The sequence below is a fragment of the Microtus ochrogaster genome, chromosome 7 (genome assembly GCF_000317375.1).
Source record: "Microtus ochrogaster isolate Prairie Vole_2 chromosome 7, MicOch1.0, whole genome shotgun sequence".
Classification (NCBI taxonomy): domain Eukaryota; kingdom Metazoa; phylum Chordata; class Mammalia; order Rodentia; family Cricetidae; genus Microtus; species Microtus ochrogaster.
The window spans coordinates 28,785,711-28,813,454 of record NC_022014.1 but is presented as its reverse complement, the minus strand read 5'-3'; the positions used below and the strand labels follow the sequence as shown (position 1 = coordinate 28,813,454).

The 27,744-nt window shown below is 48.6% G+C and overlaps 3 protein-coding genes and 1 pseudogene across 4 annotated transcripts in view; 3 read left to right on the top strand and 1 right to left on the bottom strand.

Annotated features, from left to right (window-relative positions):
• The first annotated feature begins 4,546 nt into the window (after positions 1-4,546).
• Positions 4,547-4,698, top strand: LOC113456410 (annotated as a pseudogene).
• A 4,414-nt stretch (positions 4,699-9,112) lies between these two features.
• Positions 9,113-10,875, top strand: Cldn7 (claudin 7). The gene is made up of 4 exons (XM_005349729.2): positions 9,113-9,335; positions 10,112-10,276; positions 10,367-10,451; positions 10,544-10,875. Exons 1-4 carry the CDS (start codon positions 9,113-9,115, stop codon positions 10,704-10,706), a joined length of 636 nt encoding a protein of 211 aa, XP_005349786.1. The 3' UTR covers positions 10,707-10,875.
• A 396-nt stretch (positions 10,876-11,271) lies between these two features.
• On the bottom strand, positions 11,272-22,378 carry Elp5 (elongator acetyltransferase complex subunit 5). The gene is made up of 9 exons (XM_013347224.2): positions 22,326-22,378; positions 21,778-22,041; positions 21,558-21,618; positions 21,388-21,468; positions 17,433-17,650; positions 14,369-14,550; positions 12,694-12,786; positions 12,112-12,212; positions 11,272-11,608 (listed from the first exon to the last, which is right to left on the bottom strand). The coding sequence occupies exons 2-9, from the start codon at positions 21,821-21,823 to the stop codon at positions 11,494-11,496; spliced, it is 897 nt and encodes a 298-aa protein (XP_013202678.1). The 5' UTR covers positions 21,824-22,041; positions 22,326-22,378; the 3' UTR covers positions 11,272-11,493.
• A 2-nt stretch (positions 22,379-22,380) lies between these two features.
• Positions 22,381-27,744, top strand: part of Ctdnep1 (CTD nuclear envelope phosphatase 1) — a 9,992-nt gene continuing 4,628 nt past the window's right edge. The window contains exons 1-4 of one of the 2 annotated variants that reach the window (XM_026780465.1): positions 22,381-23,148; positions 25,626-25,692; positions 25,787-25,905; positions 26,099-26,170. In XM_026780465.1, the coding sequence (XP_026636266.1) occupies positions 23,047-23,148; positions 25,626-25,692; positions 25,787-25,905; positions 26,099-26,170 (360 nt within the window). In that variant the 5' untranslated portion in view covers positions 22,381-23,046. The remainder of the gene's footprint in view (positions 23,149-25,625; positions 25,693-25,786; positions 25,906-26,098; positions 26,171-27,744) is intronic. The other variant, XM_005349728.2, reaches the window with a different exon arrangement.

Genomic DNA, 27,744 nt, shown 5'->3' with positions numbered 1-27,744 from the left:
CCTCCTCCTCCTCCTCCTCCTCCTCCTTCTCCTTCTCCTCCTCCCCCTTGTCTGTTTGCTTTGTTTTTCGAGACAGGGTTTCTCTGTAGCTTTTGGAGCCTGTCCTGGCACTCGCTCTGTAGACCAGGTTGGCCTCAAACTCACAGAGATCCCCCTGTCTCTGCCTCTGGAGTGCTGGGATTAAAGGTGTGCGCCACCACTTCCCAGTTTATTTGTTTTTCAAAGCAGATTTACTAACATATAATTGATATCGAGCTGGGTGCAGGAAGCTAGTCCCAGCACTCGGGAGGCAGAGGCAGGCGATCTCTGTGAGTTTGAGGCCAGCCTGGTCTACAGAGTGAGTTCCAGGACAGCGAGAGCTACACCGAGAAACCCTGTCTCAACAACAACAAAAGCTATAATGGCATTGAAACCATCACATAAAGTGTACAGTTTGGTGTTATGACAAAGATTTACGGCAGTGGCAGCCCCATAATCAAGGTACCGAATGCATCGACCACTGCAAAAGCTTTCTTCTGTCCTCAAAAGAATGTGTTTTGTATTTATAAGTGTTTTGGGTGCATGTATGTAAGTGCAGGATATGTGTACCCAGTGCCCAAACAGGCCAGAAGAGGGCATCAGAAACCCTGGAACGGGAGTTACAGAAAGCTGTGAGGCCATCTGATGTGGATGCTGGGAACTAAACTCCATCCTTGGCAAGAACATGAGTCACTTCTCCAGCCCCATTTCTTTATTTTCTGTTTGCTTCATGTAGCCCAGATTGGCCTTGAATTTGCTATATACCTGAATATAACATTGAATTTCTGATCCTTCTGCCCCACCTCGGGATTACAGGCATATTCCACCAGGTCTGACTGGTTTCATTACTTCTTATTGCTGGATAGCATTTTTAAATTACATTTATGTATGTATGTATGTATGTATGTATGTATGTATGTATGTATGTATGTATATACCCTTGCATCTTCGCGTGCACATGAGCCTACCATATTGGGCATGCAGAGGTCAGAGGACAACGTGCGGGGGTTAGTTTTCTCTTCCCACAGATGTTGGTCTTAGGGCTCAAACTTGAATTATCAGGTTTGGTGGCAAGCATCTGTACCCACTAAGCCACTTGGCAGGCCCATGAATAATATTCTAATACATGATTGTATCACAGTTTGCTTTCCTAGTCCCTTGTTGGCTGGGCTTATTACACGTAAAGCTGCTAGAAGCATTTCTAAATAGGTGTTTGCATTGAAATGTGCTTTCATTTCCTCAAAGAAACGCTGAATTTTGTGATAGGCATATGTGGAACTCTAGGAAACTTCCCAACTGTTTCCAAAACGACTGGACCACTCCCCATGCCTATGAGCAGTGTGTAAATTTCAGTTACTTCACACCCTTATGACTGTCACATGGTCAGACTTCTATAGGTTTTGGTCAAAATGGACTTGATAAAATTTTAATCAAATAAATGAGAAAATGTTCCTAATTAGAAATAGGAACGTTTAAAAATTCAGTAGAAACCAGGCATGGTTGTGCACAACTTAATCCCAGCATTTAGGAGGTGGTGGCGCACACCTTTAATCCCAGCACTCAGGAGGCAGAGGCAGGTGAATCTCTATGAGTATGAGGCCAGGCTGACCTACAGAGCAAGTTCCAGGACAGGCTCCAAAGCTACAGAGAAACCCAGTCTTGAAAACAAAACAAAATTCCTAGCCAGAGGTTGGGTGGGAGGTGAGAGGGACCCCAAAGCACCTAGGGAAGGAGGTATCTCCCTAGGGGTTTTTAGTAAGTTTAAGCATCCTTTTGGGGGAGAAGATACTGGGGATCAAACCCCGGGCTTTCCACATTAGTGTGTGCTCTACCAGCGAGCTATGTCCACAACCTTTGTTCTTCCTGATACAGGGTCTTGCTTTGTAGCTCAGGCTAGTCTTTCATTCGTGATGTCCAGGAGACTGGCTCTGAACTTGCATGGTGGCTCACGGTGGAAATCCAAACACTTGGGAAGCTGAGGCAGGAGGATGACTGAGAGTGTGAGGCTAGCCTGGGTTACATAGTTCTAGGCTAGTCTGAGCTAAAAGATGAGAAGCTGTTTCAAACAAATAAACAATCAAAAAACAAAACAAAACAAAAAAACAACAACAAAGCACTAAAACCCAACCCAAACTCAAACTGTTTAGTGTTTTTCTCTGATGCTGAGCTAACTACTCTATGACAAAAGCCCCTCGAGGGAGGAAAACGCTTCTTTGGCTCAGTCACAGTCCATGATCGAGGGATACCAGGACAGGGACATCAGGACAGGGACTGGAGGACAGGGACTGGAGGAGAGACCATGGAGAAGTGCAGCTCACTGCCTGGCCTTTGGCTTGCTCAGCTTGCTCTCTTAAAGCACCCAGGACCAGCCGCCTGGGTGTGGTCGCGCTCACAGTGGGCTGGGCCCTCATACCAATTACTAATCAAGAAAATGCCTCCACAGGCTTTGCCTATGGACAATCTGATGGAGGCAACCCCTCAGTTAGAGTCATTCTTTCCAGATAACTCTAGTTTCTTTCAAGTTGGGAAAAACAAACAAACAAACAAACAAAGCCACAAATTAACCAGCTTGTGTGTGTGTGTGTGTGCGCGCGTGTGTGCGCGAGGGCGTGTGTGCACTGGCTGTACATGCACAGTCCAAGGGGCTTGGCATGTAGACTACTTGGTCCAATGGTTGACGATATTTCTGAAGCCCTGGGTCTGATTCCCAGTACTACATAAAGTTGAATGTGGTGGCCCATAGTGAAATCTCAGCACTAAAAGGGAAGAAGCAGGAGTATAAGGAATTCAAGGCCATTTTTGGCTTTGTGCAGAATTGAAGGCCAGTTTAGATGGGTGTGGTGGTACATACCTTTAATTCCTTGTTTGGGAGACTGGGAGTTCCAGGCTTGTCTGGATCAACTAGTAAGATCCTGCCTCAAAAACCATAGGACTGTATCAATGGCTTAGTTGTTAAGAGTGCTTGCTTCCTTAGATCTCTTGTACCAGAGGCAGGTGGATCTCTGGGAGTTCGTGGCTAGCCTGGTCTATGGAGTGAGTTTCAGGACAACCAGTGATATTACACATTCAACTGTTTACTGGAGAAAGAGAAAAAAAAATCCACAGTGATGCCTATTGGTAACACTAGAGCAGTGGTTCTTTTTTTGTTTTGTTTTTTGCTTTTTTGTTTGTTTGTTTGAGATAGGGTTTCTCTGTGTAGTCCTGGCTGTTCTGGAATGCCCTCTGTTTACCAGGCTGGCCTCAAACTGACAGAGATCCACCTGCCTCTGCCTCCCTAGTGCTGGGATTAAAGGTGTGTGCCACCACTGCCGGGTCACTTCATTAATTTGTTTTTAAATATTTATTTATTTACTTATCAAACCCATGTAGTCCTGGCTGTTTGGGAATTTGCAGCACTGTAGACCAGGCTGGCCTTCAATTCACAGAGATCCTCCTCGGTTACATCCCTAGCCTTTCTCTTGGCTTTTCTACAGTTTTTAGTTTGTTTTGGTTTTTTGGCCTTCTTTCTGTCCCTAACACATACTGTCCATGTTCTGTACCATTAAAGAGCCTTTCTGTTCTCGTGGGTGTCTCAAGCCGTTTGTCCCACTCACCTTTCTCTATCCAGCTAACAAACTCCGTGGGCTAGTATCACCCGTGAGCATCGTTGTGGCTTTCCCCCCTCCCTCTAGTATACTTGAAGTAAACCACTGACTGCAGGAACACACAAACTCAAATGGATGGATAGCTAGAATGTTCCACAGTTGGTACCTCTGCCTCCCAAGATTAAAACAATAAGGGTGTAAGCCACCACTCCCAGTTTAGTGTCACACAGAGGTTTGGCAGAGGGGGCTGGTGATATCTAATCTCTACTAACATCAGTAGACCTCAGGATAGTGTTAAATAGACTTACTATCCTACCTACAACAGCAAAGACTTCTAGCTCCAAGTATCAACATTGGCAACATAAGGAAACCTCTTTTTGCCTGGTGGCTTGAGCCTGCAATCCCAGCAGCAGCAAGGCAAGAGGCAAGAATGTTACTGTAAGTTTGGGGCCATCTTACTACACATAATGAGTTTCTGGCCAGCCAGGCATATATAGTAACACCTTGTCTCAAAAACACCAAAAAAGCCAGGCATGGCAGTTCAGGCATTTGAAATCAGGAGAGTCGGGGCTGGAGAGATGGCTCAGAGGTTAAGAGCACCAGTTGCTCTTCCAGAGGTTCTGAGTTCAATTCCCAGCAACCACATGGTGGCTCACAACCATCTGTAATGAGATCTGGCACCTACATGGAGGTAGAATGTTGTATACATAATAAATAAATATTTAAAAAAAAAAGAAATCAGGAGAGTCATGAAGTCTAGACTGTCCTGGCCCATGAAACATGACCTTGTCTCAAAACAAAACAAAAACAAAAACAAAAAAAAAAACAAACAATGCGGCTGGAGAGATTACTCAGTGGTTAAGAGCACTGGCTTCTCTTCCAGAGGTCCTGGTTTCAAATCCCAGCACCCACATGGAGCGGACGCCCTCTTCTGGTGTGCAGGTGGACATGCAGAGCATTGGTATATAAGATATAAATAGGGCGGGGCTTCTTCATCGCACTCAGGATGTGCCTACCCCTCCTACTTTCCCCAAATGCAGGAAATTCGACTGCATAATTTGTGATCATGGGGGTATTGCACTGGCGTTCTCCCCTGCAGAAAAAAAAAAATCAACAAATTTTAAGAGAGTTAAAAAAGGAAAACAAAATGAGCCAGGCAGTGGCGACACATGCCTTTAACCCCAGCACTTGGGAGGCAGGGGCAGGCGGATCTCTGTGAGTTCGAGGCCAGCCTGGTCTACAAGAGCTAGTTCCAGGGCAGGCTCCAAAGCTACAGAGAAATGCTGTCTTGGAAAACATAGACAAAAAGAAAACAAAACAAAAAAACCAAAATGAAACAAAACAAACACAATCAATCCTGCTTCAAAGTGATGACTAAGGTCCACAGGAGCGATCAACCTGGGGCCTTTGCTCCCGTTCTTCTTTCTGCTTATAGAATGGCTCTCTCATGACTGACTCATTGACAGAAAGTCTCACCAGAGATTGGACCCAACCTTAAACATTACCTTCTTCCATTGCCTTCAAAACAAGCAGCATTTATGCCTTTATTGCCCTGCTTCCTCCTTCCAGAAGACAAGCCAGATGAGCTCAGCGGGCACCCTTATCTGTCTGGTCTACCAGTGTATCTCCAGGGTTAATTACAGAGCCCAATCCAGTTATAGGCAACCCAGAAAACACGCATGTGGCAGTGGATGAAAACCTTTTTCAGAATTCATTCATCAGTAATAAAAATCTAGACACGTCTGTACTTCCCAGTGTACCAGGGAAATTGAAACTCAATCCATAAGTACACAAGTACTTTCAGATGATGATAGGAGCCTTAAAAGGAAAAGTACAGGTAACCATGGGAGCCCGGAGCAGATGACCTGACTCAGCGTGGGTGGGGTAGTCAGGCCAGGCCAAATGCTGAAGGAGGACCGTGTTCACTGGGAAGAGGAAGGTGGGTGGGGTAAATGGACTAGAGCACTCAGGCATAGAGAAGGAAAGGCGCTTTAGTGGGGTAGACCATGCAGTGTGTTCTGGGGACAGAGAGGAGGCCACTATAGCTGAGGGGCAGGGCAGGTGAGTCAGTAGGCGAGAGTGCCACTTGGGTGTAGCTCAGTGGCCAGAGTACTTGCGTGAGGCTCTTGGGTTCAACCCGCAACAATGGAGAAAAAAAAACTGCCACCGAATGATTTTTATTTTATTTTTAATATTTATTTAGTTTTTTTTTCCCAAGACAGGGGTTCTCTGTAGTTTTGGAGCCTGTCCTGGAACTAGATCTTGTAGACCAGGCTAGCCTCGAACTCATAGAGATCCGCCTGCTTCTGCCTCCTGAGTGCTGGGATTAAAGGCGTGTGCTACTACCACCCAGTTTTACTTAGTTATTTTTAAGTGTATGTGGGAGCCAGAGGAAGTCAGAAGAGGCATTGGAACTGAGCATGGTGACACCTTCTTCTTCTTCTTCTTCTTCTTCTTCTTCTTCTTCTTCTTCTTCTTCTTCTTCTTCTTCTCCTTCTCCTTCTCCTTCTCCTTCTCCTTCTTCTCCTTTTGACACAGGGTTTCTCAGTGTAGTCCAGGTTGGCCTCAAATTAGAATTCAGAGATCCACCTGCCTCTGCCTCCCGAGTGCTAAGACTAAAGGCATGTGCCACCACTGCCCTGTAAAAGCCAGCTCCTTTAATCCCAGGACTCATGGCAGGGGCAGGAGGAGTCCTGTGAGTTCCAGACCAGCCTGATCCACACAGCAAGTTTCAGGACAGCCAGGGCTTCAAGGAGATACCTTGTCTCAAAAAGCAAAAAAAAGTAAAAATATTTAAAGATGATGATGATGATGCTGCCTGGAGTGGTGGCACACACCTGGGAGGCTAGCCTGGTCTACATGGCAAGTTCCAGGACAGCTAAGCTAGGGCTACACAGAGAAACCCTGTCTCAAAAACAAACAAACAAAAAGAAGAGGCAATGGATCACCTAGACCTGGAGTAACAGAGGATCATGAGTCACCATGTGGATGGTGGAGACTGAACTCTGGTCCTCTGCAAGAACAGTAAACTCTCTCCATTGCAGAACTATCTCCCAAGCCTCCCATTGAGTGATGCTTTAAAAAGAATGGCAAGATAGAAAGAGCACTCTGGGGAGTAACTTTAGGAAAGGGCAGGAACAGGGACACGGGCTGGGGCCCTTGGTGTGTGGCTGTGATAAAGATGGTTGGATATACAAACAAGTGGACCTTCAGAGCTGGATGCCAACCCCTCCTGGAAGGCTGGCTTCAAACTGTTCTGCCTTAGTCTTCCAAAAGCGTGCACCAACCACATCCAATCAGGGAAACAACCTTAAAGAAAAATCGCAGCTGTACAGAGAAGTTCACATCTATATCTCAGCATTCCAGAGGCGGAGCCAGCGGCTTTCTGGTAAGGACTAGCCTAGTCTATATCGTGAGGTCCTGTTGGGAAATTAACTAACCAACCACCCAAGCCCCAAACAAACCACCCCACCAACCAAAGCCGAAAGGTCAGAAAATAGACAAAAATAAGAGTTCACAAAGGTCTGTATTTTATACAAAAGCAGGTAAATGAGCTGAACATGAAGGGCCTTTACGTATGTTTACGTATGTGTTTACTGCATAAACGAGGGATGATTAACAGAGAGAGGTGTAGGGGAAGAGCAGGTGGGAAGATGGAGGGACTGAGAAAAAAATAGCAAGAACACGGGCAGTGCTGGCGCACACACACCTTTAATCCCAGCACTTGAGAGGCAGAGGCAGGGATCTCTGCGTTCTAAGCCAGCCTGGTCTACAGATGGAGTCCCAGGACAGCCAGGGCTACACAGAGAAACCCCGTCTCAATACCTCCCCGCCCCCTGCCGCAAATAAGTAAATAATAGCAAGAGTAAGAAAGAAAGATGTGTGAAGGTCTGAGAGAGGTAGGGGGTGGTAGGAGAGGCACGCTGGGAGAAAGAACTAGAAACAGTTAGGGGAGGCAGCGACAGGCACACTGTGTCATTGGACTCCAAGGGTCCGGAGAGCGCAGCCTCAGACTGAAAGTTGGGAAGAGGCGAAATTACAGAAAGGAAGAATGAGAAACTGGGAAGACACGTTGGGAGGACGGAGGGGCCCAAAGTCTGGGAAAGTAGGAAGCGTTGTAAGGTTGAGGTAGGGCTCTTTAGGGGTGAGTCAAAGACCACCTTGGGGAGCGCAATGCTAGAGAGGGTGGAAGGGCACACAGGTCCCTGGAAGCTCAGAATGAGGGACAGTGTGTGGCTGGGAAGGAGTGAGGAGGGTGGAGGGTAGACTTGAAATGACACCTGGGGGAGGGGAATGCTGGGTGTGGCAGAGACTCTGACCCCAATCTTAAGCTAGCTACTCCTCGTCCTCGAGAGACTCTCCGTTTTCTTCCTTCAGGCAGAAGTTGCCGTGACGTTGGAGGAGACACTGACGGGCTCAGGTATTAAAGTCCTGTAACCATTGGCTTCAGGGATCAGGCATGTTGTGGGGCTGTGGAGAGCCAGGCCTCGTGGAGAGCCTACGTGGAGGGCTTGAGCAGTGGAGCCAAGGGTTGCTAGACCACGTCTGTGGAGCAGAAATTCCTAGAAGCGGGTAGCAGGGCTGGTTTTACTGTAATGGGTAAGGGCCCCTGAAGATGACACAGGACATGGTAGGAGGCTGAAGACAAAGGAGCTGAGAGAGGAGGCGAAAGTAGGGCTAGACAAACAGTCCGCGCCGAAACCCGCAGGGAAAAGGGAGTGCCGAGCCTTTCCAGGAGCGTCTGTGGGCACTGGCTCCGCGGCGACCCAGGCGCACCTGTATGGAAAAGAAGGGGCAGCCTGGAGTCTGCAGGGGTGAGGCTCCGACCCCGGGGACTTCTGCGAAGCCTGCCCCTACTTCCCATCAGCAGTTAGAGCCAGGCAAACGAAGGGGCGTGACACTGGCGCTCAGGTTTCTTCCTCTTCACCTGGACAAGGAGGGGGTGGGGGCCAAGACTTCCGGTTCAGGTGAGTGTCCCTTCGGTGACGTCAGGTCACCCTCGACTGCCCCTCCGGTCCCGCCCCAGCTCCCGCGCGCCCGTGGCCTGCGGGAGCGCGTCCCCGACGCCCTACATATACTCAGGTGCGCCGCACCTGTTCGCCCGCACCTGCCGATCACCGCCCAGCTCGCTCGGGTGCACCGCAGCCGGGGGCCCAGGGGCCCGCATACTTGCTGGGGGCCACGCCCTAACGGCCCCTCCACTTCTTTGGGTAGTCTCCGAGCACGCCGGAGGGAACCGCCTGGCCTTCGGGGCCCCTTTTGTCTGGAACCAGTCCTTCGGGCGGAGCCGGTTCCCTCTGCTGTGAGAGTGTCGCTTCACCGGAGGGGACGATTTGTGTTTACCTCGGTTAACAAGATTTGCAGTTAATCGGCCAAAAAGAACTTTTTTTTCCCCCTCCCCTATCTTGGGGTGACTTAAATCTCCATTCAAATTTTCTTGTGTTGCTTCCCAGATTTTGTTTTACTGTAGGGTCGCTCTCCCGGAGCGTCCCATCTTTTCTGAGACGGAAATGGCCAATTCGGGCCTGCAACTTCTGGGCTTTTCAATGGCCATGCTTGGCTGGGTGGGCCTGATAGCGAGCACTGCCATTCCGCAGTGGCAGATGAGTTCGTACGCGGGCGACAACATCATCACAGCCCAGGCCATGTACAAGGGACTCTGGATGGAGTGCGTCACGCAGAGTACCGGCATGATGAGCTGCAAAATGTACGACTCGGTGCTCGCCCTGCCGGGTAAGACAGCGGGACCGACGGGGCGGACGTGCCCGGAGTCAAGGTGGCGGGATTGGGTGTGGGACAGGGCCGAGGCCGCACGGTCAGGCCCCCGGGGTTGCTAGGGAGGAGGAAGTGGACGCCTTGAGCCCAGTTGGTGGGACCGGGAGGAAGAGGGCTTGGAACCTGGCAGTTGCACGTGCGCCCACGCCCCTCTGTCCGGCTTGAAGCGGGGGAGTCCTGGGAAGAGGCACCCGCCACCCTGGGCAGTCAGTGGTCTGTCTTCTGCTTTTTTTCTGGGACAAAGGAGGTTCGGGACGGAGGTGCCTAGGGCCGCGGAATCGTGCCCTCGTTAGACGTAGGACCGCACTTGTAGCCTCTAATCTTATCGGTCGATTAGCTGAAGCCACAAACCCGGTGGCCTCGATAGCGGGGCCAGAGCTGGGACACGCGCCGGCCGGTGTGGCTCAAACGAGGGACCTGGCCGCCACCTGCACTTCCTTTTTGCCCCCCTTTTCCCTTCCCCCTACCTGGCGCGGTTTCATCGAAACCTCGGCGCCCCGGGCGGGTTCTGGAGCGCGGGGCGGGGCGGGGAGCAGGACGGCCGCGGTGGCGGGATGGGGGCGGAAACTGTCTGCCTAAGGCCTGTGGTGGACCGAGGGGGCCCCAGGCTGGCGGTGGAGCCCAACTGGCACACTGCAGACCAGGGGTTAGTGGGCACGGTGTGCAGCACTTAGGTTGGCGCCATCATAAGGCTACCTGCCATTTCCAGCATTGACCTCTTTCCTCCTCTGCAGCGTCCTTGCAGGCCACTCGAGCCCTAATGGTGGTGTCCCTGGTGTTGGGCTTCCTGGCCATGGTTGTCGCCACGATGGGCATGAAGTGTACGCGCTGTGGGGGAGATGATAAAGTGAAGAAGGCCCGTATAGCTATGACTGGAGGCATTGTCTTCATCGTGGCAGGTGGGACCAAGGGCTCACTCTCACACCCAGAGAGCATTGCCAAGGTCTTGGTGTGGACACCCAATATTAGAATCTTTCTTCTCTTTCTAGGTCTTGCTGCCTTGGTAGCATGTTCCTGGATTGGTCATCAGATTGTCACAGACTTTTACAACCCCTTGACGCCCGTGAATATTAAGTAAGTCTTCTAGGAAGACAAATCTGTGGACTTGGGACAGGGAGGAGGACATGAAGCCCGTGTTTTGACTCAATCCTTTCTCTTCCTCACAGGTACGAGTTTGGGCCTGCCATCTTTATTGGCTGGGCAGGGTCTGCTCTGGTCCTCCTGGGAGGTGCCCTGCTCTCTTGCTCCTGTCCTGGCAGTGAAAGCAAAACCGCATACCGTGCACCCCGCGCCTACCCTAAGTCGAATTCTGCCAAGGAGTATGTGTGAGGTGGGGTGCTCAGCCTGCGGCAAGGTGTGGGACAAAGGCCTTCGGTCATTCCAGCCCTGGACACCATGTACAGTTCTTGGGGGGGCAGTTAGGGGAGGGACTGGGAAAAGACACGAAACATGGGGTGGGCGTGCTTTTTGTACAGTAATAAAAATTAAGTTTTGGAAATTAGGCGTCTCTTCAGGCCTCCTCTCTGCACACCCAGATCCCTGCACAGGACTTGGCACTAAAGTGTGCCCACAGTAGCAGCAGAACCGAGTACCAGCGGTGCCCCTATTTTGTTAGGCCTAATGCCTTGACTCAGGTTCTTACCTATTCTCCCCCAACTTTACAGTTTTTCCATTGACTATTATCCCGTGTGCTCAAATGCTACATGTGCATGTATAGGTCAGAGGACAGCTGTGCGGAGCAGGGTCTCTCCTTCTACCTTTCTGTGGGTTCCCGGGATTGAACTCAGGTCATCAAGCTTGTGGCAAGGACCTTTACCTGCAGAACCGTCTCACCAGCCCGACCCCCAACACCTACCAAGTAGTTACCAAGGAGCATTTTAGATTAATATATATATAGACACACACACACATATATCTGGTTTATTAGAAACAGGCATGGGAAGAGGGAGGTTTCTTGTTCTCGTGCTATACACGACACTCTTACTACACTTTCTGCCCCAATTAGACGCTGCTCCTTGGTTCACAGGACAGGGCCTCCACAATCAACAGAGGGAGGGCAGGGACCAGTCTCTGCACACAACAGGATGGTTCTGAGCCACAGCCCTCTCCTGTCTACTCAAATGTCTAGGTCATCATCTGGGTCTTCTTGGTCCACATCATCGAAAGCGTCTGGCTCATAGAAGATGTGGCTAGTTTTCTGGCCTGGGCCAGAACGCAGCAGTGCTTGCTGTCTGAGGAAGGAAGAAGCAAAGATGAGGGTGACAATGAGTCAGGTCTGGAGAGTTCCTTCTAGGTGACAGTGTCTTGTTCCAAGAGTAATCAGAGCTGAAGTCCCACTAGGCCCTGGAATAGGCCCTGGAATAGGGACTACTCTAAGAAACCCCAGGCCTTAGAGCTGGAAGGCAAAGATCCTCCAGTCTTGCTTTACGCCCACGCACACCAGGCTGAGAGCAAGAGTACTTCCTAAGCCCTTGCCACACCCATGTACATTACAGTTTGGGCACTGCTACCTGGAGAAGAGGGCCACCTCCCCATCTGGTCTGGCTCAGCCAGGACCATAGCTCTACTGGAAAGAGGTATCATGGTGGGAATTGTGTCTAGGTGGGTAGAACCACTCCCTGGACTTGTCTCTGGAGGCGGACTTCAGCCCCTATAAAATCTTGAGGTTAATCAATAACCTGCCATCACCCCACCTTCCTGTGATCCAGACGCTAACGTCCCAGCCCAATCTTACTTTTCAGAGCTGAACTGGAAAGGCAGAGTGAGGCTGTCTCTGGCTTCTCTTTCTTTTTCGGATAAGTGAAGGTTAAAGGTCAAATGAGTCGTGGGATCCACCTGTAGAACAAGCGCTGTGGCTGATCAGTCCTACTTTCCCACTCCAGACTCCCAACATATCTGGTCCCCCCCCCCCCCGAGTTTCTCTGTGTAACTCTGGCTATTCTAGAACTAGTTCTGTAGACCAGGCTGGCCTTGACCTCGAGATCTGCTTGCTTCTACTGTCTGCCCCCCTCATTCATTCGTTTGTTATTTGGGTTTTTCAAGATACGGTTTCCCTGTGTAGCCTAGCTGTCCTGGAACTCACAGAGCTATGCTTGCCTCTGTTTCCTGAGTGCTGGGATTTAAGGCGTGCGCCACCACCGCCTGGCTCCTTTGTGATTTTTATTTGTATTTTATGTTCACTGGTGTTGGCTGGCATGTATGTCAGTAAGGGGTTAGAAATGGGCACTGCCATTGCCTGGCTAACATCTCTAGCTTTATTTTCTTTTTGCCAGACCGCAAGCTCACACCTTGTTCTGGCTCTGCCACTTTCAGATACCTGAGTTGTGTGACTGGAGGGTAGCTTGGAATGGAGGGGAAGCCGCTCATGGAGATCCAGGCTGAAGTCAGGAAGGATGGAGAACCACCAAGTCTAGGGGAGAAAAACATCCATCATTTATTTGCTCTAAGTCGGCCTCCTTTAGGCAGAGGCAGGAGGAGCTCTGTGAGTTCAAGGCCAGCCTGGTCTACAGGAGCTAGCTCCAGGACAAGCTCCAAAGCTACAGAGAAACCCTGTCTCGAAAAACAAAAACAACAACAACAAAAAAACAACCTCCTTAATTGGCTAAGTTAACGGGCTCTTTAATTTTTGGAGACAGGATCTCTCCAGCCCTGGTTATCCTGGAACTATTAGACCAGCTGCGCCTCCAACTCAAGAGATCCGACTGCCTCTGTGCTGGGATTTAAGACGTGTGCCATTATGTCTGGCTAGTTAATAGATTCTTGAGCTGAAGCAACCAGGAGTTCAAATCCTAGGTATTTCACTTGCTGTTTATTACGTAGGTAAGTGACTTAAATTTTAACACGCCTGCATTTTATTTTCCAGTCTAAAAACAAGGATAAGCAATTCCTTCATAGGACAGCTGTGAATACTCAATGAGGTAAATGACAGAAAACGCAGTGACGGGATCAGCTGCACAGCTCAAAGGCAGTGTGTGTCCTGAAAACGTTTAAGGACCTAGGTTTGATCCTCCAAGCACCACAACATATAAACATAGGATGCTAGGCATGGTGGTACATGTCTTTAATCTCAGAACTTGGGAGGCAGAGGCAGGTGGATCTCTGTAGGTTCAAAGTTAGCCTAGTCTTTAAAAAAATAAAATAAGATAAAATCAAGTTTCAGGCTAGCCAGGGCTATACTGTAAGACCTTGCCTTAAACAAAATGAAACAAATCGACAATACGGAAGTATTTGGATCAGGTTCCCTGCCTCCACCGACAGAATCTCATGTTATCACATAGCCCAGGTGGACCCGAGCTTACGAGGGACCCTTTAACTCCTGATTTTCTGGCCTCTACCTCCCAAGTGAACATCAGTTTTTATGTGCATTTTACCTGCTTGCATGTCTGTGTGAGATCCCCTTGAAATTGGAACTGAAGAAGTTGTAAGCTGTGATGTGGGTGCTGGGAATTGAACCCGGGTCCTCTGGAAGAGCATCCAATGCTCTTAACCACTGAGCCATCTCTCCAGCCCCCTGAACATCAAGTTTTTATTGCTTTTCCCATCATGTTGCCTGACCTGGCTAGTTTTATGTCAACTTGATATAAGCTAGAGTCACCTGAAAGGAGGGAACCTCCATTGAGAAAATTCCTGTTCGATCCAGCTGTGGGGTATTAATTAAATGATTGACAGGGGAGGGCCCAGCTCCCTGTGGGTGGGGAGTCCCTTGTGGGCTGCTGGTTCTGCATGTTATAAGCAGGCTGAGCAAGCCAGTAAGCAGCTCTTCTCCATAGTCTCTGCATCAGCTTCTGCCCCCAGGAGCTTTGCCCTGTTTTGAGTTGTTGGCCTGGCTTCCTTCAGTGCTGGACTACAACATGGAAGTGTAAGCCAAATAAACCCTTTCCTCATCAACTTGCTTTTGGTCATGGTTTTACTAGCAGCATTAGTAACCCTGACTAAGACACTGGCCCTTAGTGCTGATCCTGATCTCCAGTCTTCTGTGTCGTCTCCCGGACCTGGTAAGTTGCACGTTGTTGGGGCCTTCGACAGAGGATGGAGGCTGAAGTCTGGTCCATTTTACCACTCAGAGTCACCTCTGTGTGAGCAAGGGTGCTCAGCGCTCCTATGGGGCCAGGACCATGAAGATCTTCATGTAGCAGGCCCAGGACTCGTACCTGCTCTACTAGGGGGTCAGCACCTGGATAGGGACAAGAAATGCAGAACATCAAAGACACATGGCAGCATTAGGTGAAGGCCCAGGAGTAGACAGTGAGGAGAAGGAAGGAGAGGTCCATGTCCTACCATAACTGGACCTACCTCGGCCAGTCTTCCTATCTCACCATACTGCTCTGTGCCTAACTGGCCCACACCTTAGTTATCCGATTCAGACCTGACGGGACCAGACCTCCACCTTTCAGCACAACACAGGCACTCTTAGCTCGTGTCCACCAACTTCTAGCCTCGTCAGTTACTGAACTGCCTGTGTGTTGTGGGTATCAGGTAGTCTCCCTCCTTTTCTGGACATTAACAGTGTGGTGCACTGTGCCAAACACTGACACGTTTTATTTTTTACATTTATTTTGTGAGTGTTTATGTATGCATGTATATTTTCCATAGTGTATGTGCCATGGCATACTTGCGGAGATCAGAGGTAATTTTTAGAAATCTTTTCTTCCTCCAACACATGGGACTCAGGCGTTGAATAAAGCTCCTCAGCCTTGGCGGCAAGCATCTTTACCCACAATTTGTCCTGTTGGACTGCCCAATTTGAAACAGTTTAGTATCTATTTATTTGCTTACTTACTTATTTATTTTGAGTTTTCGAGACAAGGTTTCTCTGTGTATCAGTCCTGGCTGTTCTGGGACTCACTCTGTAGCCTTGAACTCACAGAGATAGCTCTGCCTCTGTCTCCTGAGTGCTAGGATTAAAGGCATGTGCCACCACTGCCCAGCTTCATTTATTTATTTTTGAGACAAGATCTCTCACTAGATAGCCTTGGCTGGCAAGGATTTCAATTTATATAGATCAGGCTGGTCTTGAACTCAAAATCCTAGTCTTTGCTAGGATTAAAGGTGTGTGTCACCACAGTCAGTTCTAATTTTAAAAAACCGTTTATTTTTATTGATGTGTGTGGGTGTCCTGAGGCCAAGAGGGTGCTGAGCTTCATTTTCTTCATGTTTACTTCTTTGTACCTTTGATGAGAACAAGCTTCTAGAAGGCAATGACTCAGTTATAAGGGCCAGTCTTTATTTTTCTATTATTTAAAGTAGTTCCTTACATTGCTTGTATTTACATTTGTAAAATAAGTGAACGAGAGGCTGGAGATGTAGCTCAGTTACTAAGCATGCCTGCCTGGCATCCAAGAAGCCCTGGGTTCTAGACTGGCAGCTTACACACTGCATGGTGGTACAAGGTCTACACTTGGCCTCAGAGCTCTCCTCCCAGCCAGATCCTGTACATCCTTCACCAGGATTTAGCTGCACTGAGACCGTTACAAAAAAACCTTCCCTGATCAAAAGGCAGAAAACAAATGATTGTGTGGTGGCTTTCCCCAGTTGACACATACAATTCTCATGAAAAAAATGTTGTTTAATGTCATCCTTGGCTACATACTCCGTTGAGGCCAGCTTTGATTTTCTGGTTGTAAGATAGCTATAAGACTTTGTATTTAAAACAAAACAGTAGAGAACTAAGACAACAACCCACGAACATAAAGAGAAGCTAACAAAACAAGACAAACACAGCTGGGGCTGGAGCAAGGACTCTGAAGTTGAGAGCACTGGCTGCTCTTCCAGGGGACCTGAGTGCCATTCCCAGCATCCACCTGCTGGTTCACAACCAACCACCGGAAACTTCAGTTACATGGAATCCAGTGTCCTTTTTTGGCCTCTGCAGACACCAGACATGCACACGCTGCACAATCATACGTGCAGGCAAAAAAAAAAAAAAAAAAAAAAAAATCCTCATACCTCTCTCTTTAAAAAAAAAAAAGATTTATTTATTATGTATACAGTATTCTCAGTACTCCGCCTGCAGGCCAGAAGAGGGCACCAGATCTCATTACAGATGGTTGTGAGCCACCATGTGGCTGCTGGGAATTGAACTCAGGACCTTTGGAAGAGCAGCTAATGCTCTTAACCACCGAGTCATCTCTCCAGCCCCCCCCCCACCTCTCTTGACCTGGGTGTGGTGGTGCAGTTCTAGAGTTAGGAGGCAGAAGCTCTAGAATTCTAAGTAGCCCTTGACTACAGACTCTATATAAAAAAATCAAGAACAATAAAACAAGCGCCCCACCCAGGGCTGGAGAGACAGCTCAGCACTTAAGGGTTCTTACTTCACACTCATAAGGACTTGATCTGGACCCCAGCACTCATGCAATAAGGCCAGTGTCCAGGTACATGCTGTAATCCAGCTCAAGTCCCAGGTTCAGGGAGAGACTCTGCCTTAAAGAAACAGACAGAAGGACAGAGAAGGCAACCAGTTCCGTGTTCTGGCCTTCATTTGTAGAGGTACACAACCCCCCCCCCCACTTGCATATACTCACAGACATGGGTATGCATACTCAGAAACACATAACTTTTTTTCTTTGCTTTTGTTTTTCAAGACAGTGCTTGTGTAGCCTTGGCTGTTCTGGAACTAGCTGTATATACCACAGTGGCCTCAAACTCACAAAGATCCACCTATCTCTGCTTTCTGAGTGCAGGGAATAAAAAGGCATGGAACGCCATTGCCTGGCCCCTTCTTTTTGCTTTCTGAGACAGGGTCTTACCATGTAGCTCTGGCTGTTCTGGAACTCACTCTGTAGACCAGGCTATCCTCAAACTCAGAGATCCACCTGCCTCTGCCTCCTGAGTGCTAGGATTAAAGATGTGCCCAACCATGCCAAGCTAGACACACAGTCTTAAAACAACACATGTCCAACAACCAACACTCCATCCCCCAATTTCCCCCAAATGGTTAAGGAGATGGCAGACCATTGGACTGGAGATCCTGACGCCTCTTGTTGGAGTGGAGAGGAAGGGGTGACATTCTTTGGCAGGAGTAACTCCATGAGGAAAACAACAAAGGAGGAAACTCACCTGGGCAGACACTTGGCTGGCTCAGAGCATGCAGAGTTTGACAGAGTGTAACACAGGGAAGGTGAAGCAACAGCCAGCTGAGAGAGTCAAGAGCAATGGTGACAGGGCCGGGACCTGTCCTGTACAAGGCTCTTAAGGTTCTTAGGGGTCCTTTGGGGACAGCTTCGCCAGTTTTTGACCAGTTAAGAGGGTCTTTAAAGAGGTCATGGTAAACCAGCCTATAAAGGAAAAATGGAAGACATGTTACAACCTTGAATTTCTTCCTGATTTTTTCAAATTTATTCATTCATTGTTCAAGTTCTTCAAGACAGGGTTTCTCTGCATAACCATTCTGGCTGTCCAGGAACTCACTCTGTAGACCACAGAGATCCACCTGCCTCTGCCTCCCAAGCACTGGGATTAAAGGTGTGTGCCATCACCACCGAGCCCTTAATTCTCATCAATACCTTATATACTAATGAAAGGTAACTACTGAAAAAATTTAGTGATTGACAGCAGACTTTGGTGTCTCATAAGCTAAGTTCTAAGGTTGACTTTGAACCTTGTCCAGGGTCACCTAACTGGCAATTCTATCCTTCAAAGTTCATTTGACAATTGTTCTAAGCTGCCCTTCTGGGGTTAGAGTTGGAGGACTGGAGTTCAGTTCCTACTAGGCTCACAACTACTTACTCGTCTTTCAGGGGAATCCGATCCCCTTTTCTCACTTCCATGGGCACTTACACTCATGTGCACATACCCATACACAGTATTAGAAAATAGATCTTGGCTGGGTGGTGGTGCACGCCTTTAACCCCAGCACTCCAGGGGCAGAGGCAGGCGGATTTCTGTGAGTTTGAGGTCAGCCTGGTCTACAGAGTGAGTTCCAGGACAGCCAGGGATACACACAGAAACCCTATCTTGAAAAACAAAAACAAACAAACAAAAATCACACCAAAGAAGGCATGGGGCAAGTCTATAATCCTAGCACTCAGAAGGTCAAGACAGGCAAATCTCTGTGAGCTCAAGGTCTGCCTGGTATATATAGCAAGCTTCAGGCCAGCCAGGGATATGTAGTGGGACCCTGTCTCAAAAAAAACAAAACAAATTAAAATACAAAAAACAAAACCTCCCTCTCCTCTAGAGATTCTGCCACACACAAGTGTTCTGTCATTTCTTCCCACTGTTTTCTAAGATTTACTGGAGCAGGAACCAGTCTGTCTCATCCGCTGCTGTCACCAGTGTCTTAGCATAGCTCCTGGTCTGGTATTCAGTACACATGGACCTAGTGAGTGAACCTGGATCTGCACTAACTTCCTGCCCAGTCTCCACTTCCAAGCTGTCTTTTTTTTTTGATACATTCTCTACATGGTAATCAATGGACTAGTGTTTCTAAGAGGTATGGTGTGACTAACTCTCCTCCCAACTGTCCTTGGCATAACATCTAAACCTCTATTGTGCTCCGTAAGACCTTTTTATCTACTTGACCTCTCATGCCTTCTCATACGTTATTCTGTTGCTCCCTTTGTTTTTAGGACAAGCCCATCAATCCGCTGCAGTTAGTGCTGATGCAAGCCTGGCCTCTATGACTGAATTAAGCACCATTAGAGAACTCAGTACCTACACCTCCTGCTTAGGGAGTCTGACACTCTCACACATACATACAAGCAAAATAACAATATACACAAAATATAATAAATTATAAAAAATGATGCTGCCCTACCACAGAGCTTCATTCACCATCAGTGATTTATCAGTAACTATTTAATTTGTACATTAATACTGTATATTAAATAAAAACTTCTCAGGTGATAAGGGACCACAGTTGAAAAAAGTTTGAGAAGCCCTATCTAGAAATGTTTTACAGAAATCTAAAAATTAATTTTTTTTTAATTAAAAAATTTGTCAAGTGTTGTTGGTGCATGCCTTTAATCCCAATGCCCAGGAGGTAGAGCCAGGTGGATCTTTGTGAGTCCGAGGCCAGCCTGATCTACAGAGCAAGTTGCAGGACAGCCAGGGCTTCAAGGAGAAACCCTGTCTTGAAAACCCAAAAAGAAGCCACCATAATCAGAAATCTCACGATCATTTTTGCTAAAAACACTACCTCTTCTCCTGAACCTCTACACATCATGAAAACGGGATGAAAGGCTTGGTACATCCGACTTCATCCTGTATCATTCTCCGCTACTTCAATTTCAGAATTAGATTCCACTCACTTCAGTACTGTAGACACGCTAGTCATTTGAAAGTCATCTTGTCCTGAGAGACTGGAGAGCAGGCTCAGCAGGTAAAAGCAGTTGTTGCTTTTATAGAGGGTCTGATTCGGTGGTAGTTCAAACCATGTACAACTCCAGCTCCAGAGAATACAATACCCTCTTCTGATTTCTGCAGGCACTAAGGCATGCTCATGGTACCCATATACACATGGAATACATGGAGGCAAAACACTCACATACATAACATTAAAAAAAAAATCCAAAAAAATGTAAAGTCATGGGGCTGGAGAGATGGCTCAGAGGTTAAGAGCACTGATTGTTCTTCCAGAGGTCCTGAGTTCAATTCCCAGCAACCACATGGTGGCTCATAACCATCTCTAATAAGATCTGGTGCCAGCTTCTGGCCTGCAGGGACACATGCAGACAGAACATTGTATACATAATAAATAAAAATAAATCTTTAAAAAAAGAAATGTAAAGTCAGTTTTTCTTTTTAGCATATAATCATGGAAGGGGCCTGAGGACAAAATCATTTAAATAACTCTGCAACTATTTGAGCCTATTAAAATGATGCTTACTGCCGGGCGGTGGTGGCACACGCCTTTAATCCCAGCTCTCGGGAGGCAGAGGCAGGCGGATCTCTGTGAGTTCGAGACCGGCCTGGTCTACAGAGCTAGTTCCAGGAAAGGCTCCAAAGCCACAGAGAAACCCTGTCTCGAAAAACCAAAAAAAAAAAAAAAAGATGCTTACTCTGTTTTACATTTATGCTAATATATATACATATAAAATTATTATTTAGGAACACAGTCTCACTATGTAAACCTGACTGGCCTGGAACACACTATACAGACCAGGCTGGCTTCAACCACACAGAGATCTGCCCGCATCTGCCTTCCGAGGGCAGGGCTTTATAAATTGAATGTGGCTTGCAACTTAATCATAACACACAGGAGGAAGGATGAGCTAGGACCGCTGAGAGCTGGAGGCTATTGTGGGACAGGGTGAGTTGTAGGGCAGCCTAGGCCACGTGACATCACTGCTTAAAAAGCATAACATTTCTGAGGGAGAAAGAAATAAAAAGAAAAAAAGGTTTGTTCAAAGGTTACTTTAGCCTATTATACTTGGAGTTAGCATGCTCTTTTGTCTTTTTTTGTTTGTTTGTTTGTTTTTTCGAGGCAGGGTTTCTCTGTAGTTTTGGTGCCTCTCCTGGAACTAGCTCTTGTAGACCAAGCTGGCCTGGAACTCACAGAGATCCACCTGCCTCTGCCTCCCGAGTGCTGGGATTAAAAGTGTGTGCTACCACTGCCCGGCTTTGTTTTGTGTTCTTAATCCAATTCTTGCATCTGTAGGCCTGAGGCCTATAATAAGGCCCAGAGCAAAGCGACTGCAAGGACACTGATGACAGATGGCATTACTATAGGAGAAACGGCAGCTTCTGGGTTGACTAACCTGCAGGCATTAAAGTCAGAACGCTCTTACAGGAAAGTATCTTCATAGGTCACCCCAGAAAATATCTGAATTTACTGCTCTCTTTTGTTTATGAGCAATAGCCTCAGGATGTCCCTTTCCATCGGTGTTGTATCCCTTTGTCAAGCTGGCCAGCAGGGCCTAACGTCCCTAGACCCTTGATAGTCCTATTTATAACTTCTACTGTTCCAAGTCATACGACCCCATTTCCACACAATCCGAGAGTCCATTCTTCTGTGGAAAAGTCGGCCCTTCCCAACTACTGTCCGAATGAAACCCATTCTAATTACACTTACCGGCTGTTGACGTCAGAGCCAAAACCTTCGCGAAACTCTTCCTCACTCACTTCACAGCCCAGAACGTGGATCTGCTCCCCACTAAAGCAGAGACGAGGGAAATATGTCGTAGACTGAAGGCACCAGGTCCCTTCCCGGGAAGGACCAGGAGCAGCCCCGGGATAACTCACCGAAGTGCAGATTTCTTGAGAAGCGCCTTTAGGAGACTACGCCCCTCCCACTCCGCGGAATCTGTAGAGAGCCAAGCAAGTGTGAATCCCACAGAGCCCTGAGGTCTCCGGTTTCATAATCCACAGCGACTTCCACCCCAGCCAGGGATCCCCGGGGGGTCCTCAAGACTTCCGCCCCTTCAGCCAGGCCCGAGGCTCCCCGCGCGTCTCCAAGCCTCACCTCGCAGGAGCAAAAAGCCACCGCTGGCCAACAGCGAGTCCAGCATCTCTGACGTCTTCGGACGCTTTCTGATGTCGTCACGACCAAGGAGGCGGGACGATTACGATTGCTTCCGCCATTCAAGGTCCCCAAAATCTGGAGCCAAGGGTCTATTTTTTTTTTTTTTTTTAATGTTCCGCGTTCTCGGGGCGGGGGCGCCCTCGGAGGGGCCGCTCCAGAGCCTCTGCGCACAGCCGTGGAGATGGCATCCTCAGTCTTCTTGCGCTACGACAGGGGCGAGAGGGGCCGTTGGAACAGTTGTCAGTGGGATGGGGACTGGGGTCGCACGAGCCCCACTCCCCAAGACGTCCGAACCAGGGGACAAATGACGTCACTCGGCCCCGCCCACACCCTCGGAGGCTCCGCTCCAGGGCCCGCCCAGCAGTCACCCCGCGCGCGTGCGCAACGCTGCAGCCCTCTTTAGGGCTCTGCTTTCCTTAACTCTACCCTCCCTCGGCAGAAGGAGTTGAAGGAACATTAATCCCGGGGAAGTGAAAACACGTCATTACCGGAAGTACAGTCAGCGGGGAAGAGGAGGAGGGAAGAGAGGAGGAGGGAGCCCTTTGGGCGGTAAAATGGCGCCTGTCAGAGTGGGAAGCCCAGCTCCAGAGGCTGCAGCCCCGCTCCTTAGCGGCTAAGAGACCCCGACCTCGGGGAGGGGGAGGCCACTCCGGCCCAGCGCTCCGCGCCCTTCGGCTCCCCCTCCCCCTCCTTCCCAGTTCCAGCACTCAGAGGCCCCAAGAGTCGTCGTGGCCCGTCGCGCGCCGCTGCCCCCGCCCGCCCCCTTCCCGGGGCAGACCCCTAGCGCGCCTGCGCAGAGGGCCACCCTTCGCTTCCCCCTTCCCCTCCCATCTCCCTCCCTCCCTTCTCCCTAGCCCCCTCCCCCATTGCCCCCTCCCCCAATTCTCCATCCCCTTCCCTCCTGGTCTCGGAGGACCCCGTCCTAGCCCGACCTGTTTCGGCCTGCAGCCCACGCGAAGCCGTCGGTGCCACTTCCCGCTCATGTGGGCCCCTGCGGGCTGCCCACGCCAGTCCCCCAGCTCCCGGTTCCGCTGGGCTTTCCCTTCGCTGGGGGTGGCTTTCTGAGCCACCCACTCCGTGCCCATCTCTGCAGCCTCTCCTGCCGCTCGGGGCCCCCGTTCCCCCTCCCGGCGGCGGGGGGCTGCCCCCGGGGGGCTGGCGGAGCTGGGCCGCGGGGGCCCCGGGGCCGGCGGTGCCGGGGTCATCGGGATGATGCGGACGCAGTGTCTGCTGGGGCTGCGCACGTTCGTGGCCTTCGCCGCCAAGCTCTGGAGCTTCTTTATTTACCTTTTGCGGAGGCAGATCCGCACGGTGAGTTAGTGTGGCTGCTGGCAGTGGTGGGGACCTCTGTCCTCGGTGCTCATGGAATTTTGGATAATGTTGGGCCTCTGTTTTGGGCCTAGGAAGGGAGCCTTGGCCAGAGCTTTACCCACTGGAGAAGTAGAGCACCTTTAAGGAGGATTTAGACCCTTAGAAAAGAACCAAGATCTGTGGTGGTTTTGGTTTCTTTTTTCATCTGCCCATCATATCCCAAGATGGGCTAGCACTTGGCAGCTCTTGGGGGCTAGAACGGTGCTCTCCTTAAGAAAGGTGGAGTTGTTGCTAAAGAAAGCAAGAGGCAGGGAACACCTGTTTGCTGGTAGCCAGAACTGTTGCTGTGGGCTCTGGAAAGACCCTGCTGTGAAAGGGCCGGGCTCCTTTGTCAGTGGTGAGTGTGTGTAGGGGCATTTGTAGCAGGGGATGGGAACTTGGGGCAAACTTGGTTGTGAAGGAACTCCTCCAAAGAGTCTTTGACCACCTATAGCATGTTTGTTGAGACCCTGGGCCTTGGAAAAGAGGTTTTTATAATGAGCATCTTTCTTTGTAAGAGGCAGCACTTCCAAGTTGAGTGTCTCTTTAGAAGACCTGGCTGTTAGCTGTAGAGCTTGCGTCTGAAGGTGGGCATGTTTCTCCGGGAGACTCTTAGCAGTTAGGAAGAGAAACCTGGAGTGTGGAGGCTGTTGGGATGAACCCAAGCGTCTCTGGGTTCTCACCCTCAAACTTTTCTCCAAGGAAAATTTATTTCAGATAACATCACTTGGTTTTCGTCACCCCTGGGGCACATCTCCTAAGGTCAGGTTCGCGGAGAATGAGTGGACTGTGTGTGACCCTTGCCAGCCGAGGTCAAGAGAACCCCCAGACAGACTTTGGTACTGGCAGTTGACGTGACTGCTTTGGGAGCGTGCCTTGCACTTGCATTCATTCCCTAGCAGTCTGTTCTAGTTCTTCTGCATTGCGGTTTAGGGTGAAGGTTATTATTCTGGGTGGTGGTCGTGGTTGTAAGCACACCTAGTCTCCTAAGAGTGGTAGGATCCATGAAAAATTGGGGGTGTGCAAGGCTGACTCCTACTTCTGCTCATCCTTTCTTTCTGACCTTGTCCTGAGGATCCTCCCTCTTCTACCAGCTCATTCTATTCTTCTGAGTGTTGGGAATAGTGCTCTAGTCCATGTATTGGAAGACCAGTTACTTCCTAAATTGCTCTCCTCTGGACATCACTGACCCAACAGCCCTTTGTCCTCCCTTCCCTTCTAGTCTGGTTTCTTCCCCACACCCTTTCTGGCAGCTACTTGGAGCATTCCCTACATGCCCAGCATGTGCAACCCGAGATAGCAGGGCAGGACACCCGAGCTGTTTCAGCCCTCATCACAGACTCAGGGAGAAAAGAAGGGCAGATGCCTTGGGACTAAAGAAGAGAAGGCCTTTTGGTTTTCAAGTAGGGAATCTGTGGCTTAGGGCCTAGGAACGAACTGGAGAACATTTGTATGTTAGGAAAGAGCAGAGGAGGGAATTGCCAGGCTTGCGCAGAAGCTCCTCTGGGGATTAGGAAATAGTTTCTAGAGAAGCCTTGGATAGCAGAGTTGGAAGGCACAAGGGATGATGTCCTTGTCCCTGTTCACCTTTCTCTCACAGTCCTTGCTTCACTTTTGCCTTCTCTCTATTCTGTCAGGTTGGCAAGTGGGACTTTACAGTGTCTCTCCATTGCCCTGGGTACCAGGGTAAAGATACTCTCGGATATTCACTACAACTTGTGACTTGGCTAGTGGAAACAGAAGTGGACAGGTGGCTGGTTAAAATAGTCGTGTGGCCCCTAGCCAGAGGAACTTAGCTGACCTGAAAACCCCTGGATTCCCTCATCTACTGTTCCCATCAGGGATCCAAAGGCTTCCTTTCCGGAGTCCAGTTCTCTGCTCATTAAGAGCCTGAGGTTCTTAGTTCCCATGAGAGATGACAGGAATGGCCATGAAGAACCCTTGAGGTGAAGGTGGGGACCTGTGTGTTTCTTTGTTCAGTGTAGCAGAATACCATGGTCAGAGGACACATTCTGCTATTAACTTGTTATCCTTGCTACAGTTTTTAAGGCCCTGAAAAAAATAGACATGACTGAGAGGAAATTCATGATCTCATGGAGTTTTCTTTTTAATTAAGTTTAGCTGTGCAGTCCTAGGCATGAAGGTATTTAGTCTTTGCTGCCTATTTGACCATCCATTAAACAAGGATAATTGTAGTGTTACTTGAGTTTTATTTTGTTTTTATGGTACTGGGCATTTAACCTCGAGTCTCTTGCATGTTAGACAGACAAGTGTTCTACCATTGAACTTTACCTCTGTCCCTATTAGGATTATATATTAGGTCCTGAATCTTACATACAGTGCCCAGCATATGATAAATGCTCAGTATTTGCTATTATTGTTGTCTGGAAAGATTTCCTTATGAGGGGTTCTAATCTTCTTTCTTTTGCTATCCTTAGGTAATTCAGTATCAAACTGTTCGATATGATATCCTTCCCTTATCTCCTTTATCCCGGAATCGACTAGGTGAGTATGTTGGATGGGAAGGCTACCCAAAGGTGAAGTTGACTCCAGCTTTGGGCTGAGGTCGTTGGTGTTATGCCTTCCCGTTGTGGTTTAGCCCAGGTGAAGAAGAAGATCCTCGTGCTGGATCTGGATGAAACACTTATTCACTCTCACCATGACGGAGTCCTGCGGCCCACAGTGAGGCCTGGAACACCTCCCGATTTCATCCTCAAGGTGTGTGAGGCTATGAAATACTTATGGCTCTTACTGTGTCCAGACATAAACTCTTTCCCAGTCTTAAGGGTTAGGGCTTGGCAAGACTTGGCACCAGGATCAGCCAGGAGGAGGAAAGCAGGTGGTAGGCATGGGGCAAGGTCAGTGTGGTGGTGCTTAGGACATCCCTCATCTTTTCCCTGTTCCTCTGCAGGTGGTAATAGACAAACATCCTGTCCGGTTTTTTGTACATAAGAGACCACATGTGGATTTCTTCTTAGAAGTGGTGAGTGTGTGAGCTAATGGGGGCACCCTGATGAAAGTATGATTGTGGAGTTCAGGGCTTTAGGGGATTTGGAAAAGAGGGTGAGAAGTTGGTGTATTTGTCAGGGTTCACTAGAGGAACAAAACCAATAGAAGACAGAGATAGAGATACATATTATTTAGCTTACAATAAAATAGTAATGAGTTGCTCATATCCGAGGGCTAAGAACCTGGTAGATGCTCAGTTCTTGAGGCTGGGTACCCTAGCAGTTGGAGCAGTCCCAGAGATTGTCTTATACTGGAGAGGCTGACAATTTGGTATTTTCTCAGTCCATGAGGCAGATATCTCAACAGTTCCAATCTGGTGCTAAAAACTTGGAAGGTTTCTGTAGAGCTGCTAGTCCTTAGTTGAAGATAGATGCTTGGAAATGTGGTGTAACATCAGTGAGGGAAGCAGCTGCAGCAGCAGGGTAAGCCAGCATGGTGGCAAGAGGGAAGGTCAGAGAAAGAGGCAAATTATCTTCATTCTATCATGCTTTCTTACCTGAGCTGCTACCAGAAGTTTCTACTAAATCTCAGGGTGGGTCTTCCCATATTACTTAAAGCAATCAGGACAGTTCTTCAACTGAGCGGTCTATTTGGTGGTTCTAATTTGTGGCAAGTTGGCATTAAAACCAAACATCACAGTCTATCCCTTGTCACTTGACAAAATAACACGTCCCTTTAAAAACCATAGTCTTGGGTGGGAGAGATGAGTAGTGGTGGATAGCACTTGTTGCTCTTTCAGAGGACCTGGTGTGTACAAGGACCCACATCAGGTGACTCACAATTACTTACAACTCCAGCTCCAGTGGATCTGATGCCTGTGGCATCCATGGGCACCTACACTCAAATGTAAATACCCACACCCACAGAGACATAATTTGAAAAAAACAAAACAAAAAAAAACTCCACAAAAACCAAAAGCCATAAGCTTATGTAGGGACACATAGCTATATGCAAATAAATCAATCTTAAAAACTGTAACTTTAGCTGGGCAGTGGTGGCGCCACACCTTTAATTCCAGCACTCTGGAAGCAGAGGCAGGTGGATGTCTGTGAGTTGAGGCCAGCCTGGCCTACAAAGTGAGTTCCAGAACAGCCAGCGCTAAATGATAAAACCCTGTCTCGAAAAACCAAAACAACAACAACAGCAACAACAAAAAAAATCCCCCAAAACTGTAACTTATTCGCCTAAGTCTCATATTCATTTCTTAATATAAAATATAACTTTAAAGCCCCACAGTCTTTAAAAAAATCCTAACACCTAAAAGTTCAAAGTCTCAGCTGAGCAATGATATCCCATGCCTGTAACCCTAACATTTAGGAGGCAGAGGCAGGTAGATCTTTGTGAGGCTAGCCTGGTCTACAAAGCAAGTTCTAGGTTAGCCAGAGTTATTACACAGAGAATCCCTGTTTCAGAAATAAAAGAGGGAAAAAAAATTCTCTGAGGGCCATATTGTCACCTGTGAATATGTACAGCCATAATTCTCTGAGGGCCATATTGTCACCTGTGAATATGGACAGCCATAATTCTCTGAGGGCCATATTGTCACCT

Excerpts from the sequence above, each read along its gene's own strand:
- Elp5 (XM_013347224.2), bottom strand. The coding sequence starts at position 21,823 with ATGCTGGACTCGCTGTTGGCCAGCGGTGGCTTTTTGCTCCTGCGAG. Across the intron at positions 12,787-14,368 it reads AACAACGTGCAACTTACCAG|ACTTGGTGGTTCTCCATCCT; the intron begins GTCCGGGAGACG and ends TTTCTCCCCTAG. Across the intron at positions 11,609-12,111 it reads TTCCAGTTCAGCTCTGAAAA|ACAGCAAGCACTGCTGCGTT; the intron begins GTAAGATTGGGC and ends TTCCTTCCTCAG.
- Cldn7 (XM_005349729.2), top strand. The coding sequence starts at position 9,113 with ATGGCCAATTCGGGCCTGCAACTTCTGGGCTTTTCAATGGCCATGCTT. Across the intron at positions 10,277-10,366 it reads CATTGTCTTCATCGTGGCAG|GTCTTGCTGCCTTGGTAGCA; the intron begins GTGGGACCAAGG and ends TTCTCTTTCTAG. Across the intron at positions 10,452-10,543 it reads TTGACGCCCGTGAATATTAA|GTACGAGTTTGGGCCTGCCA; the intron begins GTAAGTCTTCTA and ends TCTTCCTCACAG.